This window comes from Podarcis filfolensis (assembly GCF_964270895.1).
Source record: "Podarcis filfolensis genome assembly, chromosome: 16".
In the NCBI taxonomy this organism is placed as follows: Eukaryota; Metazoa; Chordata; class Lepidosauria; order Squamata; family Lacertidae; genus Podarcis; species Podarcis filfolensis.
In genome coordinates, this window is record NC_139620.1 from 31,768,982 (window position 1) to 31,791,284 (window position 22,303).

The window sequence follows — 22,303 nt, forward strand, 5'->3', positions numbered from 1 at the left end:
CCACACTAGCCTCTGGCCTTTTGATCCTCATCTGCCTGATTCAGTGTGTGACCCCTAGTCCATTTCTGACCATGTCTGTTGCCCTTCTGATCCTCACCAGCCTGCACTTGGACTCGATCCCTAGCTGCAGTCCATTTTGGAATTAGGCTGAAGCACATGCAACCAAATGTTTTTATTGAAATCATAACTGGGCTGCATGAAGAGAGAAATGGCAGAAATTTCAAAAGGAAGTGGAAGAGAGAGAGAGAGAGAGAGGGAGAAAGAAAGAAAGAAAGAAAGAAAGAAAGAAAGAAAGAAAGAAAGAAAGAAATGGTTCATTGTTGACTGTTGCAGTTAAAAGTACGTCTGAATTTTTAAAAAAGCTGAAGACCACAGGTCTAAGTGGTCTCTGGAATGCTTGCAGTTCACCACACTTCGGAAAATGTTGCAAAACTGTATTCAAAGCAGAGCAATCTGGATATATCATCAATCATCCATCTAGTTTAACTCAACAAAATCCACAGGGAAAATTCAAAGTGAGTAAACTTTGCACTGCTAATTATTTTCAAGTATGTAGTTCAGTGTAAACTGTCCCTAATAAGATGAGGGGGAAAACTAGCATCTTAGTGGAGATAGTATTGGCGCCCCCCCCCACTCCCAATTGTTTACATGACCCAAGTACTCAAAGTGCTTGCAGTGTCCCAGCAGGGCAAGCCTGGGGGTTGTAGTCCAAAACATCTAGAGGGCACCAGGTTGGTGAATACACAAGGGAGGAGGTAGCATTCTGCATGTGTTGCGGGGGGTGGGTGGGTGAGTACTATCCTCTTTATTGGAACCTTAGGACCCTGGCTGAAATTAGCTTTCAACACACATTTACTTGGGAATAAGTCCCATTGGACTCAACAGTGGCTTACATCTGAGTAGTCACAAATAGGATTACACTGTCAACTCTGCATTCATTTCCCAAACACACCATTGCTCCAGAAAGTCTCTCCCCATGCCTAAACAAGCTAGCTATTTATTTATTTTTATTTTTTTTAAAATACATTTGGTGTGCAATTATTGAAAACAACAGCATCCCCACTGTGCTCTGCCAAAGGCCACCAATTTGCATGGCTTTAAAGAAGGATTAGACAATTTCACAGAGGATAAGCCTACCAATGGCTAGTTCTACCTCCATTGTTGGAGGAAGGGTATTTCTCAACATCAACTACAAGCAGGGCAGGGTGTGCTGTTACACTCAGGTCCTGCTTTTGAGCCTCCCATAGAACAAGATGCTGGACTAAATGAGATTTCGGTCTGATCTACATGGATCTTCTTAAATAGGCAACATACCTGGCATAAGAAAGCAAACAGGCAGCCTGAAGCACGATTGGGGGGCAAGGCCCAGAGTTGCACCAGTGGTCAAGTTTGCATGTAAAGCAAGTAGCAAAGTTGCATTCATACTTCATGAGAAGAGTCATGTCATGACTCTTACTGAGATTGTTATATCCAACTCGACTCTTAAATATACATCCTGAGTAGCAGACTTGTTACTGTAGGCTATGTCTCCTGAGGGTGAACAACAAGCCCTTTGTGAGAACCTAGAGGGAAGGAAAGCTGGTGATTTAACAAGGAGGAAAATGTGTAGTATCAAAACAGCTCTCTTGTGACTTACTCCTCACTTCTGTTCATGCCTGACCAGCTTGTTTTTAGTAGCATCTTGACTATTACATCTTCCCTTTGCACCGTAAATCCCAGCTGGAAAATGCAAGAGAAAATGTGGAAGACAACAATTTAAAAAAATCAGAAACTTGGACACAAAAATTATTGGGAGAAGCTGCAGGCAGAAATAAACGAAGATGTGACATGTACAATTGGATTGTTCTAGGTTCAGAATTCTAAGTAAAATTGTTCACACATATATTTAAATTCTGGAAAGGCCTCCAGACCCACAAAGCTAATGTGCTTGAAAAGTGAGCGAGAGATGCAGGCAGGGCAGGAATACAAAGCTCAGCATCTTTCCCTAGATAAAAGTTTTTGATGCTGAAGAATGAGGTTAATAATATAGCTATGTGCAAGGACTCCTCCCACTATCCTCCACTTTTTCTCTCAGGATAATGAATGAGTTTGGGTTTTAAAGAGACCCTGGAGTTGCAAGCACCCTTGTGGCACGCTGTACAGGTACATTCCTATCAAAAGAAAGAGTGTACAAACTAAAATGTTGTGGGTGGAAATGAAAGCAGCTCAGGGGCAATGATGTCTGGTGCCCATTGTAGCTGGCAAGGCGGAAGAAGGCAGGAACTGAAGCCCAACAGCAGTTGGTGCCAGAGCCAATGGAAAGCAAATCTAACTAATTCTAATTTTGTCTCCATCATACACTCTTATTTATATAAGGGGAAAACACTAAGACTAAAGAAGAGAAAGCTGACAAGCAGTGCCACATCCTGGGCTGGTTCGAAGGAAGAAGGCAGGCAGGTGGGCAAGTGATTAAGGGCAGACTGAGGTTGGTAGGGCAGTGTCTCATTCAGCATTTTGCCTGGCTTCACTGCTCAGGGGGATTTTTTCCACGCCAGCAGGCTGGTTGTGAAGCCATTCTGTTAATGAACAACATTTTTACCAAAGAGCTAAAAGAAAAAACCCAGTTGAAAAAATAGCTTTATGAAACCACAATGTCTCTTTTAACTGTTGCCCAGGGATGGGCTGCAAAGATGAGGCAGCAGCTGTAATTGGAGGGCCTGTGAGCACAACAGCTACAAGCAGTTGCTGGGAAAGCTTAGACTAGCTTTTTGAAGCTGGCAATAAGAGCTGCCTCATGAACTCAGCCTGGCAGCTCCAGAAGATTCGTTTTTCCAAACAATGGGGTTCACAGTAACCAAACAGCTGTTCGGCTTCCTGGTTGCCATGCTTGTAAGCCTCACAGCTGATAATAATGTGAGCCATTTCAACATAGGATGGTTAGCAGCAGGAAGTGAAGATGCAGTGGGGATGAATTGTGGCATGTCAGCAAAGTCACTTAAATAATGCAGACGGGAGACCAGAGTGAAAATCCTGAGGAAACTGAACAAACTGAAACTGTATTAACTTGAGGAGAAAGAAACAGAGAAGTTTTTGTCTTTTTTACTTCAGGCCTTGTACATAGCAGGGAGACATTCAACCAACCAGAGAGAGGGAAACCACAGAACTACACAGCTAATCAAAGCACATGCTACCCCATGAAAGTGTTGGGAAAAAGCTTGAGCAGCTTGGGTGGATAAAAATCCTAACAGAAAGACCCTCCCACTCTGCCTGGTTGCTATAAGCAATACCTCAAGCCAACCCCATGGTTAGCTGACTGATAAGAGAATTAACCCTTGAGTTACAGCTGAATGATCCCTGCTCTTGCACTCCCAACATGGTATAGTGTTTCACATCCCTACTTTCAACCCCATGCACTGAATGCACTGTTGCTACTAGTCAAGTGGCCTTAGTGACATATACAGTACTGCCTTTCATCAGCCAAAGCTGCTTGTGTCAAGGTGTGGCCCCACTGGGACACACAGGGCCTGGTTACAGTCATCCATGTTCTGGCAACCTCCAGGTTAAGACTGCTGCAATGCGTTGTACACTGGACTTCCTTTGAAGGCTGGCCAGAAACTGCAGTTTGTCCAAAGCACAGTTATCGAGCTACTAACTGGGATCAAGCACAGGGAACATATACAGTCAGCCCACAACTTGTGTGGGGGTTATGTTCTGGAGATTGCACCTAAAGCCAATATCATGTTTTGTCAAAACACATTAGGTTCAGTGGTGGGTGCGACTGCCAAAGTCATTTGTCCTGGAACTCCACCCCCTTACCACCCCTTTTATTTTATTTTATTTTATTTTATTTTTTATTTTATTGCCACACACGTAAAGCTGAATGTGCACAAGTTAAAGGCAAGTAAGTCGCAAGCTTACTGTATCACCAAAATTTAAAGAGCTCCACTGGTTCCTGATCCATTTATGAGCACAATTCAAAATGCTGGTGGCTTACTTTTAAAGCTCTATCTTGTCCTTTGCAGGCCTTGGCTTTTAATCACTCTGCTATGAGACTCTTAATCTCAGGGTCGTGGGTTCGAGCCCCATGTTGGGCAAAATATTCCTGCATTGATGGTTGGACTAGAGGACCACTGTGGTCCCTTCCAACTATTTGATTCTATGATATCCCATATACACATTTCTGTTATGATTGCTTTAAGCATTTGTTTTCATTAGTTTTTTTCCTTATATGTAAAACAAGTGTACATAAACAGTTATATTTTTATTATAAAATATGCAGTGTTTAACTAACTGAACCTGCTACTAGTGACTCCCTTTCTTTCCAAGGCTTGGTACTACTGGCATGAAATTCAACTGTGTATTCTACCCAGCCATCTTAGCTCAGTCCGAGTCTAAAAATAAAGAGGAATGAGGTGGTTAGAATAAATCCCCTTCAAACTACAGATGGGGGGGCACTTTTGAATAGATGTGATGTTGATGATGACTCTGATTCAATATTGCCACATCATCCATATGTGGGACACCATACTTTTAAGCAACCCCCTTGCCCAAGAATCCTGGGAAATGCAGCTCTCTATAATTCCTGATACCAATCCAATCCAAATAACTTTATTGTACTAGCCATTGGCCATGACAAATCTGAAACCAAAAGAAATAGAAGCAAAAGGGGTGCTGCGTCACAAATTAAAGTCTCTATTTAGATCTCTGTGTCTCCTGTCCAGTTCACTGTTATGTCTTCTTTCTGATCTTTTTGGCCGCCAAAGCAAAAAGGGTGACTTTATGAGTCACTGAACTGTTTACCATGGGACTTTCTCTGTCGTGCAGAGACATCTTTCCTGTATGTTCGATAACGTGAGAATCGCCTCCTGGGTCCAATGTATAGCTTGAAAATGCAGCTCAGTAAAAACGAATCTTAGTGAGGCTCTCCGTAGATTCAACAGGTAACTGGCTCTCCTGGTACTATTAACAAACTACATTTTCCAGGATTTTTTTTTTGGGGTGGGGGGTTTAAATGTATGGCGCTCGTGCAGCCTAAATCTCCGGAACCTTCTTTCCATATATGTGATAAATCTACTACTGTACCTTTCTCATTCATATAATTTATTTTGTACTTGCAGTAATCTAGAATAGCAAGACACCTGTAGTTTCCCCAGGGAAATTGTATTATTATTACACTTTGATTCTCATATTTGGGGAAACTATCTTAGCACGTGGAAATGATGGGCATCCTTTGCTCATGTACTTACTGAACAGTCTAGATGTTCCTTTTGGTCTTTGCGGTACAAATCCAGTGCACAGAAACATAGGAAGTTGCTTTATGAGTCCATCTAGTTTAGTATTGTCTACACTCCAATGGCTCTCCAGGGTTTAAGGCAGCAGACATTCCTAGTTCTACCTAGAGATGCCACGGGTTGAACATTGTACCTTTTGCATGCAAAGCAGTTGCTCTGCCACTGAGCTAAACACCTACAGGTGTGAGAATTGCAACTAGATAATGTATACAAAGCAGACTGTTGGTTGAGCTAGCTTAGTGTTGTCTACACTGAACAGTAATTAAGCTGACAGGGTTCTGCCAGGGATTGGAAACTGGGACCTTCTGTGTGCACAGAGAATGTTCTACCAGTAAGCTATGGCCCTTCCCCAAGAGTCTCTGCCTCTGGTATTTCCCTTGTTCTTGCAACCTTTTCATTTCATAGTTAAACAGGCCAACACAGCACACCATTTACCCCTTTTCTGCTCAACCTCAGCTGCTGCTGTCCAGTGTTGTTCCAACTTTAATGAACACAGGAAGAGAAACTGAAGTGGTGGTGGTGGGGACAAGCAAAATACAGAACAAAAACTAGCAAAGCATGGCACCCCCGCATGTTAATTTTCTATTATGAGTATGTCACAGCATGTGTACAACGAAAAGGCCATGGCTGCCTTTGCGTCATTAGCAGAAAAAGAAGCTAGGTACCAAGAACCTTTGCCTGGGTGGTCATAGCTCACGTTGACAACACGGACTTTGGACAGCAGGAAATAAATGGGGAAACACAAAGCCTCAGCTAACCCCACCTGAGCCTGCTTTAGAGGCAACATCAAATAGCAGTGCTGGCTTGCTGAGAAAGGAGGGCTTCCTCTGCTTCCTGTAATGCTTTTGTTTAGGAGAGAAAGAGAGAGGGCAAGCAACACACACAAGTAAGACACATCATTCTCAGAGTCTGTGTCTGCACCAGCACTTGTTCAAAGGTCAGCATTGATTTGAGGCAGGTATTAACGTGCACTGCCTGAACTAACAGTGTATGGGAATTGGCATATACGCAGTGGTGTTAAAAACAGCACTGACCCAACTGATGGGGGCAAGTTTGCTGGCTTCCCTTTCTACCTTAGCGGAAAGGTTTGGGTGTGGAAATACGTTTGTTCCTGCAAATTGTGTTAACCACAACTTTTCTATTTTCTTTTGGGCTAGGAGGGAACTTAAGAAGGAGAATGAATGCCAGAAACTATGGTTACACTTGCTTAGAGAGCAGCTAAGATGCACAGCAAATGGATAGGGGATGAAATACAAATATGAAAAAAGATTAACAAATTACAGTGGACACAGCTGAAGTGAACAAACATCTCTCCAATCAGGAGTGTGCTGGCTACTGCTGTTACTCCCATGAGCACATACTTTAGGTCCATGTAGAGGGCCTTCCTTCCAAAACAGGGTGCTTTCTACAATAATTTAAGCTTAACACCTGTCTCTTCATATGGACATCCCTCAAGGTCTACCACCCTTCATGCAGCCTGCCTAAGAAGAAAGCCATGTTTGCCAAGGCTTTCCATTCTGTGTTTTTTTTGGGGGGGGGGCTTGCAGGAGGAGAGGTGCAGTAAGAGCTTCTAGAGGAATAGGATCCTCATAAGTTTTCCACCTACTGTCAATGAAAGGTAAGGTGGCCATCAGTAAGTACCAGCAGGGCGAAGTGGTGGCATTTAACCAACCTCCTATTATAAGCGTTGTTGCTTATGGGCAGAGGCACATTCAGCAGGGTGCAAACACACCATTGGGAACATCTGATTGGCCCCACCAGTTTATTTGCACTTACCCTCCTGGTAAGCTGTGGCAATACATGTGATAGGAGGTCAGATAAGTGTCGACCCCCATGCATTCTAATTTACAGAGCACAACCCTCTATTTAAAGGGATGTCTGGCCCAAGTTTGGTTTAAAGACAAATAACAACAAGAGGGGAAAAGAAGGGCGGCCTTGAAGCTGCCCATCAGCAGACAGAGCAGGCATGCAAAGTCACTTGTTCTCAGTCACCTCCACTCTGGTGAGATCACTGAGATGTATTCAATTTCTATTTAAACAGCAGTGAGTATATCTAAAGTTGCATCTATGGCTGGTATTCAAATAAGTTTTACTCAGAGCAGGCACATTGAAATTAATGGACCTAACTTAGCCATGGGACGCGGGTGGCGCTGTGGGTTAAACCACAGAGCCTAGGGCTTGCCAATTCAGAAGGTCGGCGGTTCAAGTCCCTGTGATGGGGTGAGCTCCCGTTGCTCAGTCCCTGCTCCTGCCAACCTAGCAGTTCGAAAGCATGCAGTGCAAGTAGATAAATAAAGGTAAAGGTAAAGGTACCCCTGCCCGTATGGGCCAGTCGTGTCCGACTCTAGGGTTGTGCGCCCATCTCACTTAAGATGCCGGGGGCCAGCGCTGTCCGGAGACACTTCTGGGTCACGTGGCCAGCGTGACGAAGCTGCTCTGGCGAGCCAGCACCAGCGCAGCACACGGAAACGCCGTAGATAAATAGGGAAGGTAAATGGCATTTCTGTGCGCTGCTCTGGTTTGCCAGAAGTAACTTAGTCATGCTGGCCACATGACCCGGAAGCTGTATGCCGGCTCCCTCGGCCTGTAAAGCGATATGAGCGCCGCAACCCCAGAGTCGTCCGTGACTGTACCTAACGGTCAGGGGTCACTTTACCTTTACCTTTAACTTAGCCGTGCTCATTAATTTTGATGGGTCTGCTTTGAGTACAGCTTAGCTGAATACCACTCTCTCTATATATACAAATTAGTACATGCAAATTGGTGTCCTTTCCAGGCCGAGGGAGCCGGCATACAGCTTCCGGGTCATGTGGCCAGCATGACTAAGTTACTTCTGGCAAACCAGAGCAGCGCACAGAAATGCCATTTACCTTCCCTATTTATCTACGGCGTTTCCGTGTGCTGCGCTGGTGCTGGCTCGCCAGAGCAGCTTCGTCACGCTGGCCACGTGACCCAGAAGTGTCTCCGGACAGCGCTGGCCCCCGGCATCTTAAGTGAGATGGGCGCACAACCCTAGAGTCGGACACGACTGGCCCATACGGGCAGGGGTACCTTTACCTTTACCTTTATTTATCTACTTGCACTGCATGCTTTCGAACTGCTAGGTTGGCAGGAGCAGGGACTGAGCAACGGGAGCTCACCCCATCACAGGGACTTGAACCGCCGACCTTCTGAATTGGCAAGCCCTAGGCTCTGTGGTTTAACCCACAGCGCCACCCGCGTCCCATGGCTAAGTTAGGTCCATTAATTTCAATGTGCCTGCTCTGAGTAAAACTTATTTGAATACCAGCCATAGATGCAACTTTAGATATACTCACTGCTGTTTAAATAGAAATTGAATACATCTCAGTGATCTCACCAGAGTGGAGGTGACTGAGAACAAGTGACTTTGCATGCCTGCTCTGTCTGCTGATGGGCAGCTTCAAGGCCGCCCTTCTTTTCCCCTCTTGTTGTTATTTGTCTTTAAACCAAACTTGGGCCAGACATCCCTTTAAATAGAGGGTTGTGCTCTGTAAATTAGAATGCATGGGGGTCGACACTTATCTGACCTCCTATCACATGTATTGCCACAGCTTACCAGGAGGGTAAGTGCAAATAAACTGGTGGGGCCAATCAGATGTTCCCAATGGTGTGTTTGCACCCTGCTGAATGTGCCTCTGCCCATAAGCAACAACGCTTATAATAGGAGGTTGGTTAAATGCCACCACTTCGCCCTGCTGGTACTTACTGATGGCCACCTTACCTTTCATTGACAGTAGGTGGAAAACTTATGAGGATCCTTGGCTTTTATTCTCTGCTATGAGATTCTGAATCTCAGGGTCATAGGGTTTGAGCCCACTTCGGGCAAAATATGCCTACATTGCTGGAAGTTGGACTAGACAACCATCGTTGTCTAGAACGGAGCTATTTATTTCCACAGCAAACCTTCAGCAATGAGTTTTGGGAGCCTTTGTGAAGATGTGCTTGTCTTAACATAGTAGCTTTCTTTATAGACTGCTTACAGATGAGGTTCCCCTCTCCCTGCCCTAACTTCCTCCCTTTAAAATGATGTGGTTAAAAAAAAAAAGAAATCAGAAAAGGAGTCACATACCATCCACGCCTTGAAGGGTTTCAAGAAGATCTCCATGTCAGAAAGGCTACATTTGCATGAAAACTTGTAGGTTTATGTAAATCAAAATCATCCAATTATGCTCAGGCATAATAAACAATAAACAAAGGAGTGTGTGTGTTGTATATCTATTACTGGCAGAAGCATCTGCCTCAGCAAAACAGCCTTTTAGCAATGCCTCAAAATGCTGAGACTGATGTAGATACCCAGTTTTGGGGAAGGGGAGAGTCTCTCCCTCTCTCTCTCTCTCCCTCTCTCTCTCTCTCTCTCTCTGTGTGTGTGTGTGTGTGTGTGTGTGAGAGAGAGAGAGAGAGAGAGAGAGAGAGAGAGATTTTGGGGATGAGTGACAATTTATGGGACAATTGATCATTATTAAAAGCAGAACACAGTTTAATTGGAAACAGAGGGAGGTTATTTTGAAAGAGAATTAATGCAACCAATAAACCAAAAATATACTTTATGAGAGACGTAGCAGGGTCCACATGTCTACTTGCATAATGCAGAGAACACTCCGCCTGGCACTAGGCCTGGGACACAGCAGCAGCCTCAGAGCTTCTGCTTCATTTTTATTTTATTTTTGCATTCTCCTAGTCTTTATGGTTCCCCTGCAGAGGCTATACAAGCAGTATCTAATAGCGTACAGCGACTCCAGACCATCCTATCGAGAGCAAGGAATGCAGTGCCAATGCCCAATATTGCTACCTGGGTTCTCTTCCCCCATAGCTTTTGTTTCCTGGCTGCTTGCTTCCTAGGGGCAGACCATAGCTCAACGGTAGAGCATCCTGGGCCTTATCAAGTTATACTTCTAAGTTATGAAGTTACTTTTCTAAGACAAGCATGATTTGAGCGGCATTGTATTGCTTGGGGGGCATTATATTATTTATTCATTGTTTCTGTTGTTTATTGATTCTATTTTTGCTAGAGGAACTGGGTTTATTTTATTTTTTTAAAAAAAGAAAAATGTGATACAATTTAAAACAAACAAACAAACATTACTTTAGTCTTTTCTGGATTAAGATTTGTTTGCTTGGCTCCCCTAAAGGCAATCCCTATAGGCACTGAGGATGCACTGAGATTGCATTTTGGGAAGGAGCAACAAAGCAGAGTTGTAAAAGAAATCAACAAAGCGCCTTTATGTATATCAGTTCGCAATGTGTCTAAAAAGGTGTTTCACTGAAGTGAGAATTGAGTGGATGGAGTGATGAGGTGGGTACAAGGAGACTAAAGTTATTGTGAATGTGGGGGTTGTGTGTGTTTGGATTAGTTTTGTGTAGTGTGAATGTGTACTTTGCATAGTGTGAATGTGCAAGCTAAATAGTTTTGGTGACTGTTAGATTTTTTTAAAAAAATATGTATTTGATGATATACTATATTTTATGATAGTGTAATTACACTGAATTTTGATGCATGCTTTGATGGCTTTTGTGGTTCCTAGGTGTTTTCTGTTGTTTTTGTCCATGGAGTTTTCTTGGCAGGGATATTGGAGTGGCTTGCTGGTTCCTTCTCCAGGTGGATCACATTTACTCTAAACTCTCGGCTATGACCTGTCCGTCTTGGGTGGCCCTGCACAACATAGCTCATAGCTTCTCTGAGTTATTCAAGCCCCTTCGTCATGACAAGGCAGTGATCCATGAAGGAGCAGTCACGAAATTAAAAGTCACCTGCTTCTTGGGAGAAAAGCAATGACAAACCTAGACAGCATCTTAAAAAGCAGAGACATCACCTTGCCAACAAAGGTCTGTATAGTTAAAAGCTATGGTTTTCCCAGTAGTAATGTATGGAAGTGAGAGCTGGACCATAAAGAAGGCTGATGGCCGAAGAATTGATGCTTTTGAATTATGGTGCTGGAGGAGACTCTTGAGAGTCCCATGGACTGCAAGAAGATCAAACCTATCCATTCTGAAGGAAATCAGCCCTGAGTGCTCACTGGAAGGACAGATCGTGAAGCTGAGGCTCCAATACTTTGGCCACCTCATGAGAAGAGAAGACTCCCTGGAAAAGACCCTGATGCTGGAAAAGATTGAGGGCACAAGGAGAAGGGGACAACAGAGAACAAGATGGTTAGACAGTGTTCTCGAAGCTACGAACATGAGTTTGACCAAACTTCAGGAGGCAGTGGAAAACATGGCGTGCTTTGGTCCATGGGGTCACAAAGAGTCGGACACAACTAAACAACAACAACAAGGTTTTTTCTGTAAATTGTTTAGATATATTTATTATGTTAACTAAAGTGTGTAATTATGATTATTAGTAGTTTGTTTGATTTTGAATGTGGATTTTTTTTAAAAAAAAATCTTATACTGATTCCTTTTTCTTGTGATTTGTAAACCACTTAGAGGTTTTTGTTGAACTATGAAGCAATATATGAATTAGCTATATAAAATAAATAAGTACATTTGTATTATGATATTTTTCATCTGGCTCTGTGCGAAATGCAGACAGGCCACATCATGTAGAACTGCAAAAGTTGCATGTGTAACTGTGATTACCCTCAAGTTCTACATTTTATGCTATGTTTCTTGCAGGTAATGTCTGGCAAGAAGCAGCATATTTTAGGGACCTTGAGAATGCCACTGTTAAAAAAGTGGCTTGGTACTTAAGGAGACGATAAAATAAAATAAAACCCAAACAAAAACAAAAAACGAACCTAACCCCAAAATATCAGAAGAATGAATCCCCCTGTATTATCTTCAGAGTTCCTCATGGAATTGAATGGTAGTTAGACCTGGCGGCATCAGAGAAATAATGGATTCTTGCCTTATGACACATCCATTTAGAAACGGTGCCAAACTCCAGAAGTAAACAGCTTCCTCAACAGCTGGCCCATGATCAGGCAGAAGGTAGTTTAATGGAGAAGCAACACATTGTGTACACCAGCAGTTTCTCAACCTCTCATACCTAACGGTGGAGGTGGGTAGTTTTAGACTCTGGACTTAATGGTCTTGTTTATCCTACTCCATATTTCAACAGCAACAAATATTGCTTTACACATTTCAGTGTACAGTTACAATGTACATTGCAATGGTGCAATATATAATAAATAGGACTGGCTTTGAATGTGTTAAACCAGGAATGCTGCAATTGGGAGCCTCCAGCTGACTGTGACAATGAACATTTATCTAATGCATAAAATATATATACTGCTTGATTGCAAGAAAGAAAGAAAAAACTCAAAGCAATTTACAAAAAGAACAAAATAAAATTATCAATACAACCGTTAAAATATTCAAATAATAATTAAAATCAAATTAAAACACATGCTAACACTCTACATATCTGGGTAGGCTTGCCTAAACATATGTGTTTTTCATAGAATCATAGAACTGTAGAATTGGAAGGGACCATGAGGTTCATATAGTCAAACCCCCAGCAATACAAATATCGTTTTGCCCAACACGGAGCTCAAACCCACAAACCTGAGATTAAGAGTCTTGTGCTCTACTGACTGAGCTATCCCAGGTGGGATAGCAGGCAATGAAAAGGGCACATGGCAGAGGCCTGCCAGATGTCATGGCATCATATAATTATAGACTTAGAAGGGATCCTGATGGTCATCTAGTCTATCCCTTGCAATGCTAGTATCTCAACTATGTCATACATGACAGATTGCCATCCAACCTCTGCTTAAAAACCTCTAAGGAAGAAGAGTCCACCACCTGTCGTGGAAGTGTCGAACAGCTCTTACTGTCAGAAAGTTTTTCCTGATGTTTAGTTGGAATCTCCTTTCTTCTAACTTCAATCCACTGGTTTGGGTCATATAGCGTCCGGAGCAGAAGGAAACAAGCTTGTTCCATCCTCTATGTGACAGCCCCTTAGATATCTGAAGATGGCTATCTGCTCTCAGTCTCCTCTTTACGAAACAGGCAGGGAGGGTGAGTGCTGCCACACTGAAATATTGATTTCTGAGAAATGTGGATCATGTATTCTGAGGCACCTGTAACAGTGCCAGTTCAAAGACTGCAGCAGTTGGGTAGATAGATATGAGATAAGGCAATCTCACAAGTGAACGGGTCCAAAGTTGTTAAGGGCTTTATATACTAATAGTAACACCTTGAACTTGGCCCAGTAGCAAATCAGCAACCAGTGTAGTCTCTGAGCACAGGTGTTACATGCTGAAGTGTCTCACGCCTGTCAGCAATAATGCTGCAATAACAGTAGCTTCTGGATCACAAGTGCATTGCATTCCCTTTACATTGAAATGAATGACATGGAATAACGTGATAACAATCTAATTTATGTATGTTATGTGATTAGTTATGCAAATTCAGCAAGTTGTGTAATTTTGCCACAGCAGACAGCGGGACAAATGATGTACTTTTTCACAGAAGATGAACTGGGCACATTTCCCTTTATTATTTTTCATCACTATTCAAAACATCCCCATGGCTCAGATTACTAACAACAAATTTATACACACTAGTTCATGTAGAAAATAAAAGAAAGAATGTGTTTGGCAGGTGGTGAGAGGGAAACAATCTATGATCTTAATTCCCTCACACACAAACTGAATTCTTCCTACCTTGCAGAAACTTACCAGGTTCCTTATTGATGCTGAATTCTAATTTCACAAGCAATGGAAGTTGTGGGAAAGGAAGTGGCAGTGATGAGGGGATTGCTATGTGAAATTGTTTACCCCCTTTTTGCAAATTTTGGAGAGAGGGACTGCAAAACTGTATTAAAATATTCACCTATTCCCAAGTGAGGGCCCTCACTTTGACTTGGCTTTGTGACATCACCATACTAAGCTATGCGATTCTTGACAATTTGAACTGCATAATCAACAAGAAGGATCACACTCTTATTGAAATGAAGTATCACCAAAACAGCTGCTTAAAACCAATGAAAACAAAAGCAACAAAACAAAACAAAATCAGGACAAATAAAAAAAGACCCAGTATGAAAAAGGAAATGTTTTATGGTTTGGCAGAACATTTTCAGGCCCATGAAATGCTTTTTTTTTTTGGCATCAAGGAAGTACACACACACACACACACACACACTATGCTCAGGCGATGGGTGAACCCTAACGCTCACAGCCCACTTTGGGGTGTGTGTATGGAATCTCTACAGACCACAGTTTGAGATATCAGTGCTTATTACTCAATCTCTTTATAGCCCAGCAATCAAGAAACTAACTTATCAGAACTCCAGTGGCTTTCAGATAAACAGCTCTATACTTCTACATGCCTGTTTGTTCAGCAGATCAAAAGGAACTTCTCATGAAGGGAGATAAAAATGCCTGCCCATGATTTATTAACACCAGGGTGGTGGCAAGGCCTCTGACCTTTTTCCATTAAGCGCTCTCTCTCTCTCTCTCTCTCTCTCTCTCTCTCTCTCTCTCTCTCTCTCTCACACACACACACACACACACACGAGAGAGAGAGAGAGAGAGAGAGAGATACTCTACAAGTGGAGTTGTTCCTCCCACATTTCTCACTAGCAGCCCAAGGCAAAAGGTTTACATTCAGTCACTCAAACATAAAATGAAAACCTGACCACAATTGTTCTGCTTTGCATAGTGTTGGCAATTGGTGCTTGAGGGAAAAAGCCACCCCCCACCCAAATAAAAAAATCAGGAGATAAGCTTGAATGTTTCCCTGGTAGACACAAAGATTTCAAAATTCCCGCCAGATGCAAATCATGTCCATCTTGCAGACTCAAGAATTCTCTAAAAACATTCAAAACCACGCTTAATGATGAGTGACGCTGTGAGCGGTTGTGCTGCTGCCATTCACCATACCAAGATAGTCCATCCAGGCATCATTCCAACCACTGGCCATCTGAAATATGTACCCCGAATTGTAAAAAACACAGACCTTTTCCAGTTACAGCTTTTGCAACCATAGTTACTACTGGCAATTAGAAATGCTAAAAGGAATTAAGATTTCCTTCTCTCTTTCTCTTTCACACTGGCAAGGGAATTAATTTAAGGCTTCAGTGAGAGCAGTCAAAAGGAGACAGGACTTGTCTGATGCTATTTGGCAGTCAGCTTTGGTTCACTTCGCTCAGTGCTATTCGCTTCTCCTTCTCTTTTTAAGAAAGCTACTATGATCAAAATTAAGATTCAGAAGCACAAGTAAAAACCCAGACAATATTTGCTTTATCTGGCAATTATGATTTCAAACCATCTCATCCCTTCCCTCTGAATGAGCAACCACCCACAGCAATTTTACAAAATACAGGTGGAAGCGAATACAGTTCCAGCTGTATAGGTAGAATTACAGAATACCACCTTGTTCTTACACCACTATTTATTTACTTAGTAAGTATGTGTTCAGTAGCAATCTACCTGGATACAGAGTGCTCTTTTACTTTTTTTTAAAAAAAAAGGAATAAAAGAATCAAGAACAGCTCCAAAATTACACTATGGTAACTCTGAGTTGATGGCCAGATATTTATGAATGTTGTTGTTGATGTTGTTGCAAACATTTTTGAACCTGGTTTTATCACATGGCATTGCACATTTGGCAAGTCAAAATCTGAAAGTCAGAATGTTTATCTAAATGTATTTTTATTCTGCCCTTCATCAAAAATTGATTTTATGGCCCATTCTGCACAAAACACTGGACCGTACGAGAGTAGTAGCAAGCCCCAGGCCCATACACTTCCCCTCCTGCTCTAGAGTGGCTGTTTCCTGTTTGAAACTACCCAGTGTCTGTTGTTTCATACAAACTGAGGGGTGGACTCTGGTTAGTTTAAATCTGGAATAGGGACTCCTGCTCCCATCAACTTCAGCCAGAATGGCCAATGGTCAGGAATGATGGGAGCTGTTGTACAAAAATCTCTAGAAAGCCGCAGGTTCCCCACTCGCAATTTAGAGAAACTGTGGTTTGTTGAAACAACTCAGGATCAAAGAACACTAGATTGCAAGAGGGGGAGTACACAACCCCAAGACTCGTTCACTTAACACTAAACTATGGTTTAGTAAATCAATCTGGCTAACCTGATCCAGAAAAACACACCCACCCCACTCACACATGAAAACAAAGTTCACCACAGCCAATCACAAACAAACAACCACACCCTAGGCCAACGCCAACCTCTCTCACCACCAAAGGAATACAAGCAAATAGTAAAGAGGACCCACACAATTGATGCTTACACAAACCCCACACAGACACTAAGTAGAATTGCCACCCGATCTCACCCCACTCGCCATGCCCCCCTCCACATCTTTCCCCATTTTCTTCCTACTTTAACACTAATGTCTCAACAAATGAAACTGATCTGTAGAAAATGTAACTTGAAAATAGAGACATTGCGCATACTTTTGTAAACCAAGAAATCTTTAATAAAAATATATTTTAAAAAAATCAAATATCAAATAGTATTATTCTGAAATAAGCCAATATTTTTGAGGCAAGCCTGTTTCAGAAATGACAAGCCAAGGTTGTAGGCTGTAAGTGCTGTTACTTTCAGGAAAGAAAACACCTTTGTACAAGCATTTTCAGGCAAAAACAAATTCAAGCGAACTCCATCACACCTGACTGATTCTTTCCTCTCCATTTTTGGAGTTGGAGAGAATTCACATGAGTTGGTGAAGCCAACATTACAGTCAAACGTATGTGCATATGTTCAACTGGACATAAAATGTAACGTGGCAAAATGGGACAATAAAAGGCTGATTTGGCCTTACACCGAGAAAGTCAAAGGTATGCTGCAGGCAATCTATTATCTTTGGATTTGTAGATACATGGTTTGCATGAATGGAAAAGCAGAACAATAAAACTGGAGAGGCTCAGAAAACAAACTGTTTTAATACTCTCTCATGCAGAGAGAGGCGGTTTAGCAATGTGGCTGCGCTTTTCTCAAAGCCTCTTTTGCATGCTCTGTATTCCCACAGCGTACATGAACATGTAACAGGTAATGTAATCTTCCACAATCAAACAGCGATAGAAGAGAAATCGAATAATTAGCTATAAGGTGACTTACCGAATAACCTTTTCCTGAAAGTGATTGAGCAGAACTCTGTGGAAAGAAAAGGTACATCAGTGTAAGTAACAAAGGGAGTTATGCGTAATGTCACGAAAAATTGCAAGTTTCCCTCTCCATGCAATTGCAAAGTGCCATTTCCTAGGTAACTCTTATCAAGATCCAGGAATGCTGCTGCCAATCACCCCACACTTGTAAAAAGATGCAGATTTACATGCAGGTCTCATTTGAAGACAGACTCAGGTTTTGCCAAGGAAGCAGGCCCAATAGCCCTTGAACATGCATAGCTTCATAAAGCAGACCGCTACATAGTAAGGTCATTGGTTCATCTAGCCAAGTGATCATCTTCTACAATTCACAACCGGTCTCCAATGAAGCCTCAGCTACAGGTCTTTCCTAGGCAATAGGAGATGTAAGTTCATGGCTCAGTGGTAGAGCATATGCTTTACATGCAGATGGTCCCAGGTTCAATACCCAGGTAGATAACTGAGATAGACCCCTGTCTGAATCCATGGAGAGCTGTTGCCAATGAGTGCAGGTGAGGTAGTAGGGTATCTATGGCCCTCCAAATTTCATTTAACTCCCATCAGCCCCAGTAAACATGGCCAATGGCCAGGTTGTGTGGAGTTGTAGTCTAGCAAAATCTGGAAGGCCACAGTTCCCTACCCCTGGTCCAGAAAACAGTGATGGTCTGACTCAATAGGAGGCTGCTTCCTTTAAAATCTATCACTGTGGGGAGCTGGTTAGCATATAATGTGTTGCCTTATACTGAATTAATTGTAGCCAGGTATCGTGCATTCTCGCTCTCCCAAGAGCATTCCCATTTGTGAAACCAGAGACTGGATTGGGGGCATTCTATAGACTATGGATCTAATTTGGGACCTCCTACTCGCTTCTATAGTTCAGGCCCAATCCCTATAGTAACCCTTTCCATGTTTTCAGTTACTACAATCCTTGTACAACTTGTGCTAAAGGTGATCCTACCCATCAGGCACCAACCCCTTTTATGGGTTGTAGCCAATTAAGGCCTACTCACTAGACCTGCTAAAATTCATAGACCTAAGTTAGTTAGGACTGCCTTGTGGGACATCTTCAGGAGAAGAAAAGGCTTAGGAGTAAACTCTATACAAATCTTGAGTGGAGTCCCTAAGACAGTTGGATGGCTTCTTGTATGTCTCCTTCCGGCAGCCAAGCTAGTGTCAAATGCATTGTTCTACTTTCCTTTGGACTACATCAGCGAGGCTGGGGGGGGGGGTCTTGTCATATGGCCAGCCCAGGTCCTCGATACACATTGCCCAGGCTTGTGCCCCAGAGAGGTCATTCTGGAGCTAGTAACACAGCTAAAACAATGTGGGAAGCAGCAGTTACAAGTTACTGGTCTCTGTAGTCACAGTGGATGCTGTGATTCTCCAGCAGTTTGACTTTGCCCAGGAGGCACAATCCTTTTGAGACAGACAGATGCCAACAACAAAAAAACTCTGAGTAGGACAAACACTGGACACAATCATTTATTTTTCTGGGCATTTATGCAATACCAACAATATTATATTCTATTGTTAACTGATTTTATTTTGTGTGTGTAATTTTATTACAGTCAAACCTCAGTTGTCGAACGTAATCTGTTCTGGAAGACTGTTCCAACTTCCGAAACATTCGACAACCAAGCCACAGTTTCCAATTGGTTGCAAGAGCTTCTTGCACTCAAGTGGAAGCTGTGTCGGAAGTTCGGGTTCCGAAAAACGTTCGAAAACCGGAGCATTTACTTCCGGGTTTTAGGCATTCGGGAGCCAAAAGGTTCGAAAACGGAGCCGTTCAAGAACCGAGGATTGACTGAGTTATATTTTCTTTTATTTGCAAATTGCTTTAGGGCTTTTCAGTAGAAAGTAACATGACTGGATAGCTCAGTTGGTTAGAGTGTGGTGCTGATAATGCCAAGGATGCAGGTCCAATCCCCGTATAGGACAGCTGCAATGCAGGGGGTTGGACTAGGTGATCATCAGGGTGCCTTCCAACTCTACAATTATATGAAATTTAATATTAAGCTAACGTCACCTTTTTAAGAAGAAAAGGGGAGGGGGATTGTGGTAAGAATTCACCTCTACACCACCTTGTTTGTTACCCAGGTGAGGAACAACCACCTTTTGAATAAACCACAGAACCAAGGAAACTATTTTCAAGTCCAGCATCCAGATTTAGGAACCCAGCTAAAGAACTGGAATAACATTGGCACAATCGTGGGGCTATTGAAGCTCATACTGAGAGTACTCTGCTCCTACACCAGGAGGAAAAAGAAAATCCCTGGAGATTACTATTGTCTGGGCTGGTCCACTTTAAAGTGTAATTAGAATAATTGCATAGTTGAATATTGCCACATTGGGGAAAGAGGGAAATCTTTAACATATAAACTAGCATGCCAAAGAGAAAGTGAGCCTAGAAACCTCCCATTTTACGTAAAATATTTGATGTCACACCCCCCCCTTGCAGTCCCAAGTGCTACAGCCTAGACAAGAGTTCAACACCTGGTTTGGTTTGTCTTCCAAGCTGACAGTTTTGAATATTCAGAATTTGTAACCCTTTTAAAGATTTGTTCCTTGCAATATTTCCGCTTTACTTCAGCCACTTCAGTTTAAAACTATCAATGGTTAACAGGACAGAGAGCGAGTAAAAGGAAATAGCATGTCAGCCTGGTTTATTGCTGGTTGGACCTGTTTAAAAGATATTAAAGCAAACACTCAAGGCTAACACATATCCAATACAGGTTCCATTATGCAGCTATTTACAAGTCTAGTCAAAACGCAAGATTCCCATCACCTCCCTTCCAAACCTACTTTACAACATGGCAGTGTTCCAAAATGTTTTTATTGATTTTGTCATATTCACTCATGTTGTCGAAATGGACATGGTTTTTCTGTCATGCAGCGAAGAAGAATGACCAGATGGAGTCAACTAGTCGATGGGGTTAAGAAAAGGAGATGAAGTTGCCAGCAAGCTGAACCAAGTTCTTAAATCTTCTTTAGACTGCCACTCAAAACTGAAATGTACATTGAATATGTATGAGACACCCCTAGAACATAAGAAGAGCCTGCTGCCAACGACCCATCAAAGCCCAGCAGTGGTCAATCAGATGCCTCTGAGAAGCCTGAAAGAAGGACCTCAGCACAAAAGCACTCTCCCCACTGCGGCTTCCAGGAAGTGGTATTCAGAGTTAATACTCATAAAGACATATAAGCACAGCTTTATTCTACATGGACTATCTTTTAAAAAGATCCAAGTTGGTGCCTGTCACTATCTTTTGTGGGAGAGGACAAAGGAATACTGTGATATATTGATACATTGCGATGTTTAGCTGGCAATATATTGCGATATTGAAAACCAGTTATTGCCCATCCCTAATCCACACCATACATTTAAAGCACATTGTTGTTGTTTAGTCGTGTCCGGCTCTTAGCTTCCCCCAAAGAATCTGGGAACTGTAGTTTGTTAATTGTACTGGCAATTATGGCTCTGATTTTCAGGCCATAGCGTGGGGATGGGACAGGACTTCCCATTGGCCACTGTAAGAGCCAGATGCTGAACTAGATGGGTCATTGGCTATTATGGTTCTTAAATCAGTTGAAATTACTTCTGAGCAAATACACATAAGACTGAAATTACAAGGTTTAAGTAAAAGAGGGGTGTGGAGGAGGACAAAATCCAGCTGTTTCATTCCTAATTCCCTGCTGGGATTTTAAACACAGCCTGCAGAGTCCTTTAAAAGGTAGAATTGGCACAATACTTTGCAACACATGCAACTTTTCTTTGGAGTTTCAGAGGTAAAAGTTCCCTATGAAGACGAATATATTTTCCCTGTTTAAGATTAACATTTCCTGGAACTCAACACTGGATGCTTTCCTTTAGAACAGGATTTGTTATTGCCTGTGTAAAGCTAGTAAAACTGGTGAACTCTTGTGGATCCAGCTCTTTAAAACCTTTTCCAGCAGTTGGACTGACTGAGAGCAAACATTCCTTCCAGAAAAGCCCATACATGCTTCTTCTTGCACATCAAGTGCCGTTGACAAGTTTTGAAACAAACGTGTGCTTGCTTTACATAAAGTTTTTTTAAAAAAAAGAAAAAGTGCAGTCCGCACTGAAGCCAGTCCAAAAGGAAAAAGAATGTGCTGGGTAGAAACGATCTGGAAAATTATTTCCATTAGTACTACCAAGGGATGCTTGAGGAATTCAGTCTGTGTGTATTCCAGAACAAACTGACCTGATCCACAATTCCTGGACTAAAGTTCCCCAAATATTCCAACACAGTGCATAGGTCATTTAAAAAAAAATGCATAATTTGCAATGAAGTATTCATTTAAACATGGGATTGCATCCAACTTACTTCAAAATAATCGATTTCAATGAGCTACTCTGAGTTAGTTAGCTCAACCTATGTATTTTAAACCATTTTTAAAAATAAATGATCTGAAGATCAATGTTGCATACAGGACAGAGCAGACCTCTGGTGACCACATGAGAAAGTGACACAGGCCCCAACAGTATGATACATTTAAAGCATTATCATATCACTTTAAACAGTCATGGCTTCCCTCAAAGCATCCCTATTCCCCTGACAGAGCTACAATTCCCAGAGTTCCCTGGGAAGAAGAACTGATGTTAAACCATTCTGGGAATTGTAGCTCTGTGAGGGGAAAGGGGGGGGGCGTTCTCCTAACAACTCTCAGCACTCTTAACAAATTAAAGTTCCCATAATTCTTTGGGGGAAGCCATTAATGTTTAAAGTGGCATAATAGTATTTTTAATGTATATGGTGCAGATGGGGCCACAGACTAGGGACCTGACTTATTCTTTAGATTTACCCATGCAATTCATGCATTACCAAAGCAGTGTGGGAAACATTTTCTCATGATCAGGCCCCACACCACTCTCATAGCAAGTCTAGAGAAGAACCAAACAACCTGGGTGAATAATATTCTGTCTAATGCATATTTTCCTCTCCCTG

At 42.3% G+C, this 22,303-nt stretch overlaps 1 protein-coding gene across 10 annotated transcripts in view; it reads right to left on the reverse strand.

Moving 5' to 3' along the window:
• FBRSL1 (fibrosin like 1) overlaps positions 1 to 22,303 on the reverse strand; it is a 762,210-nt gene that overhangs the window by 383,925 nt on the left and 355,982 nt on the right. For all 10 annotated transcript variants that reach the window (XM_083589754.1, XM_083589747.1, XM_083589750.1 and 7 more), the window contains one exon: positions 17,311 to 17,346. In XM_083589754.1, the coding sequence (XP_083445880.1) occupies positions 17,311 to 17,346 (36 nt within the window). The remainder of the gene's footprint in view (positions 1 to 17,310; positions 17,347 to 22,303) is intronic.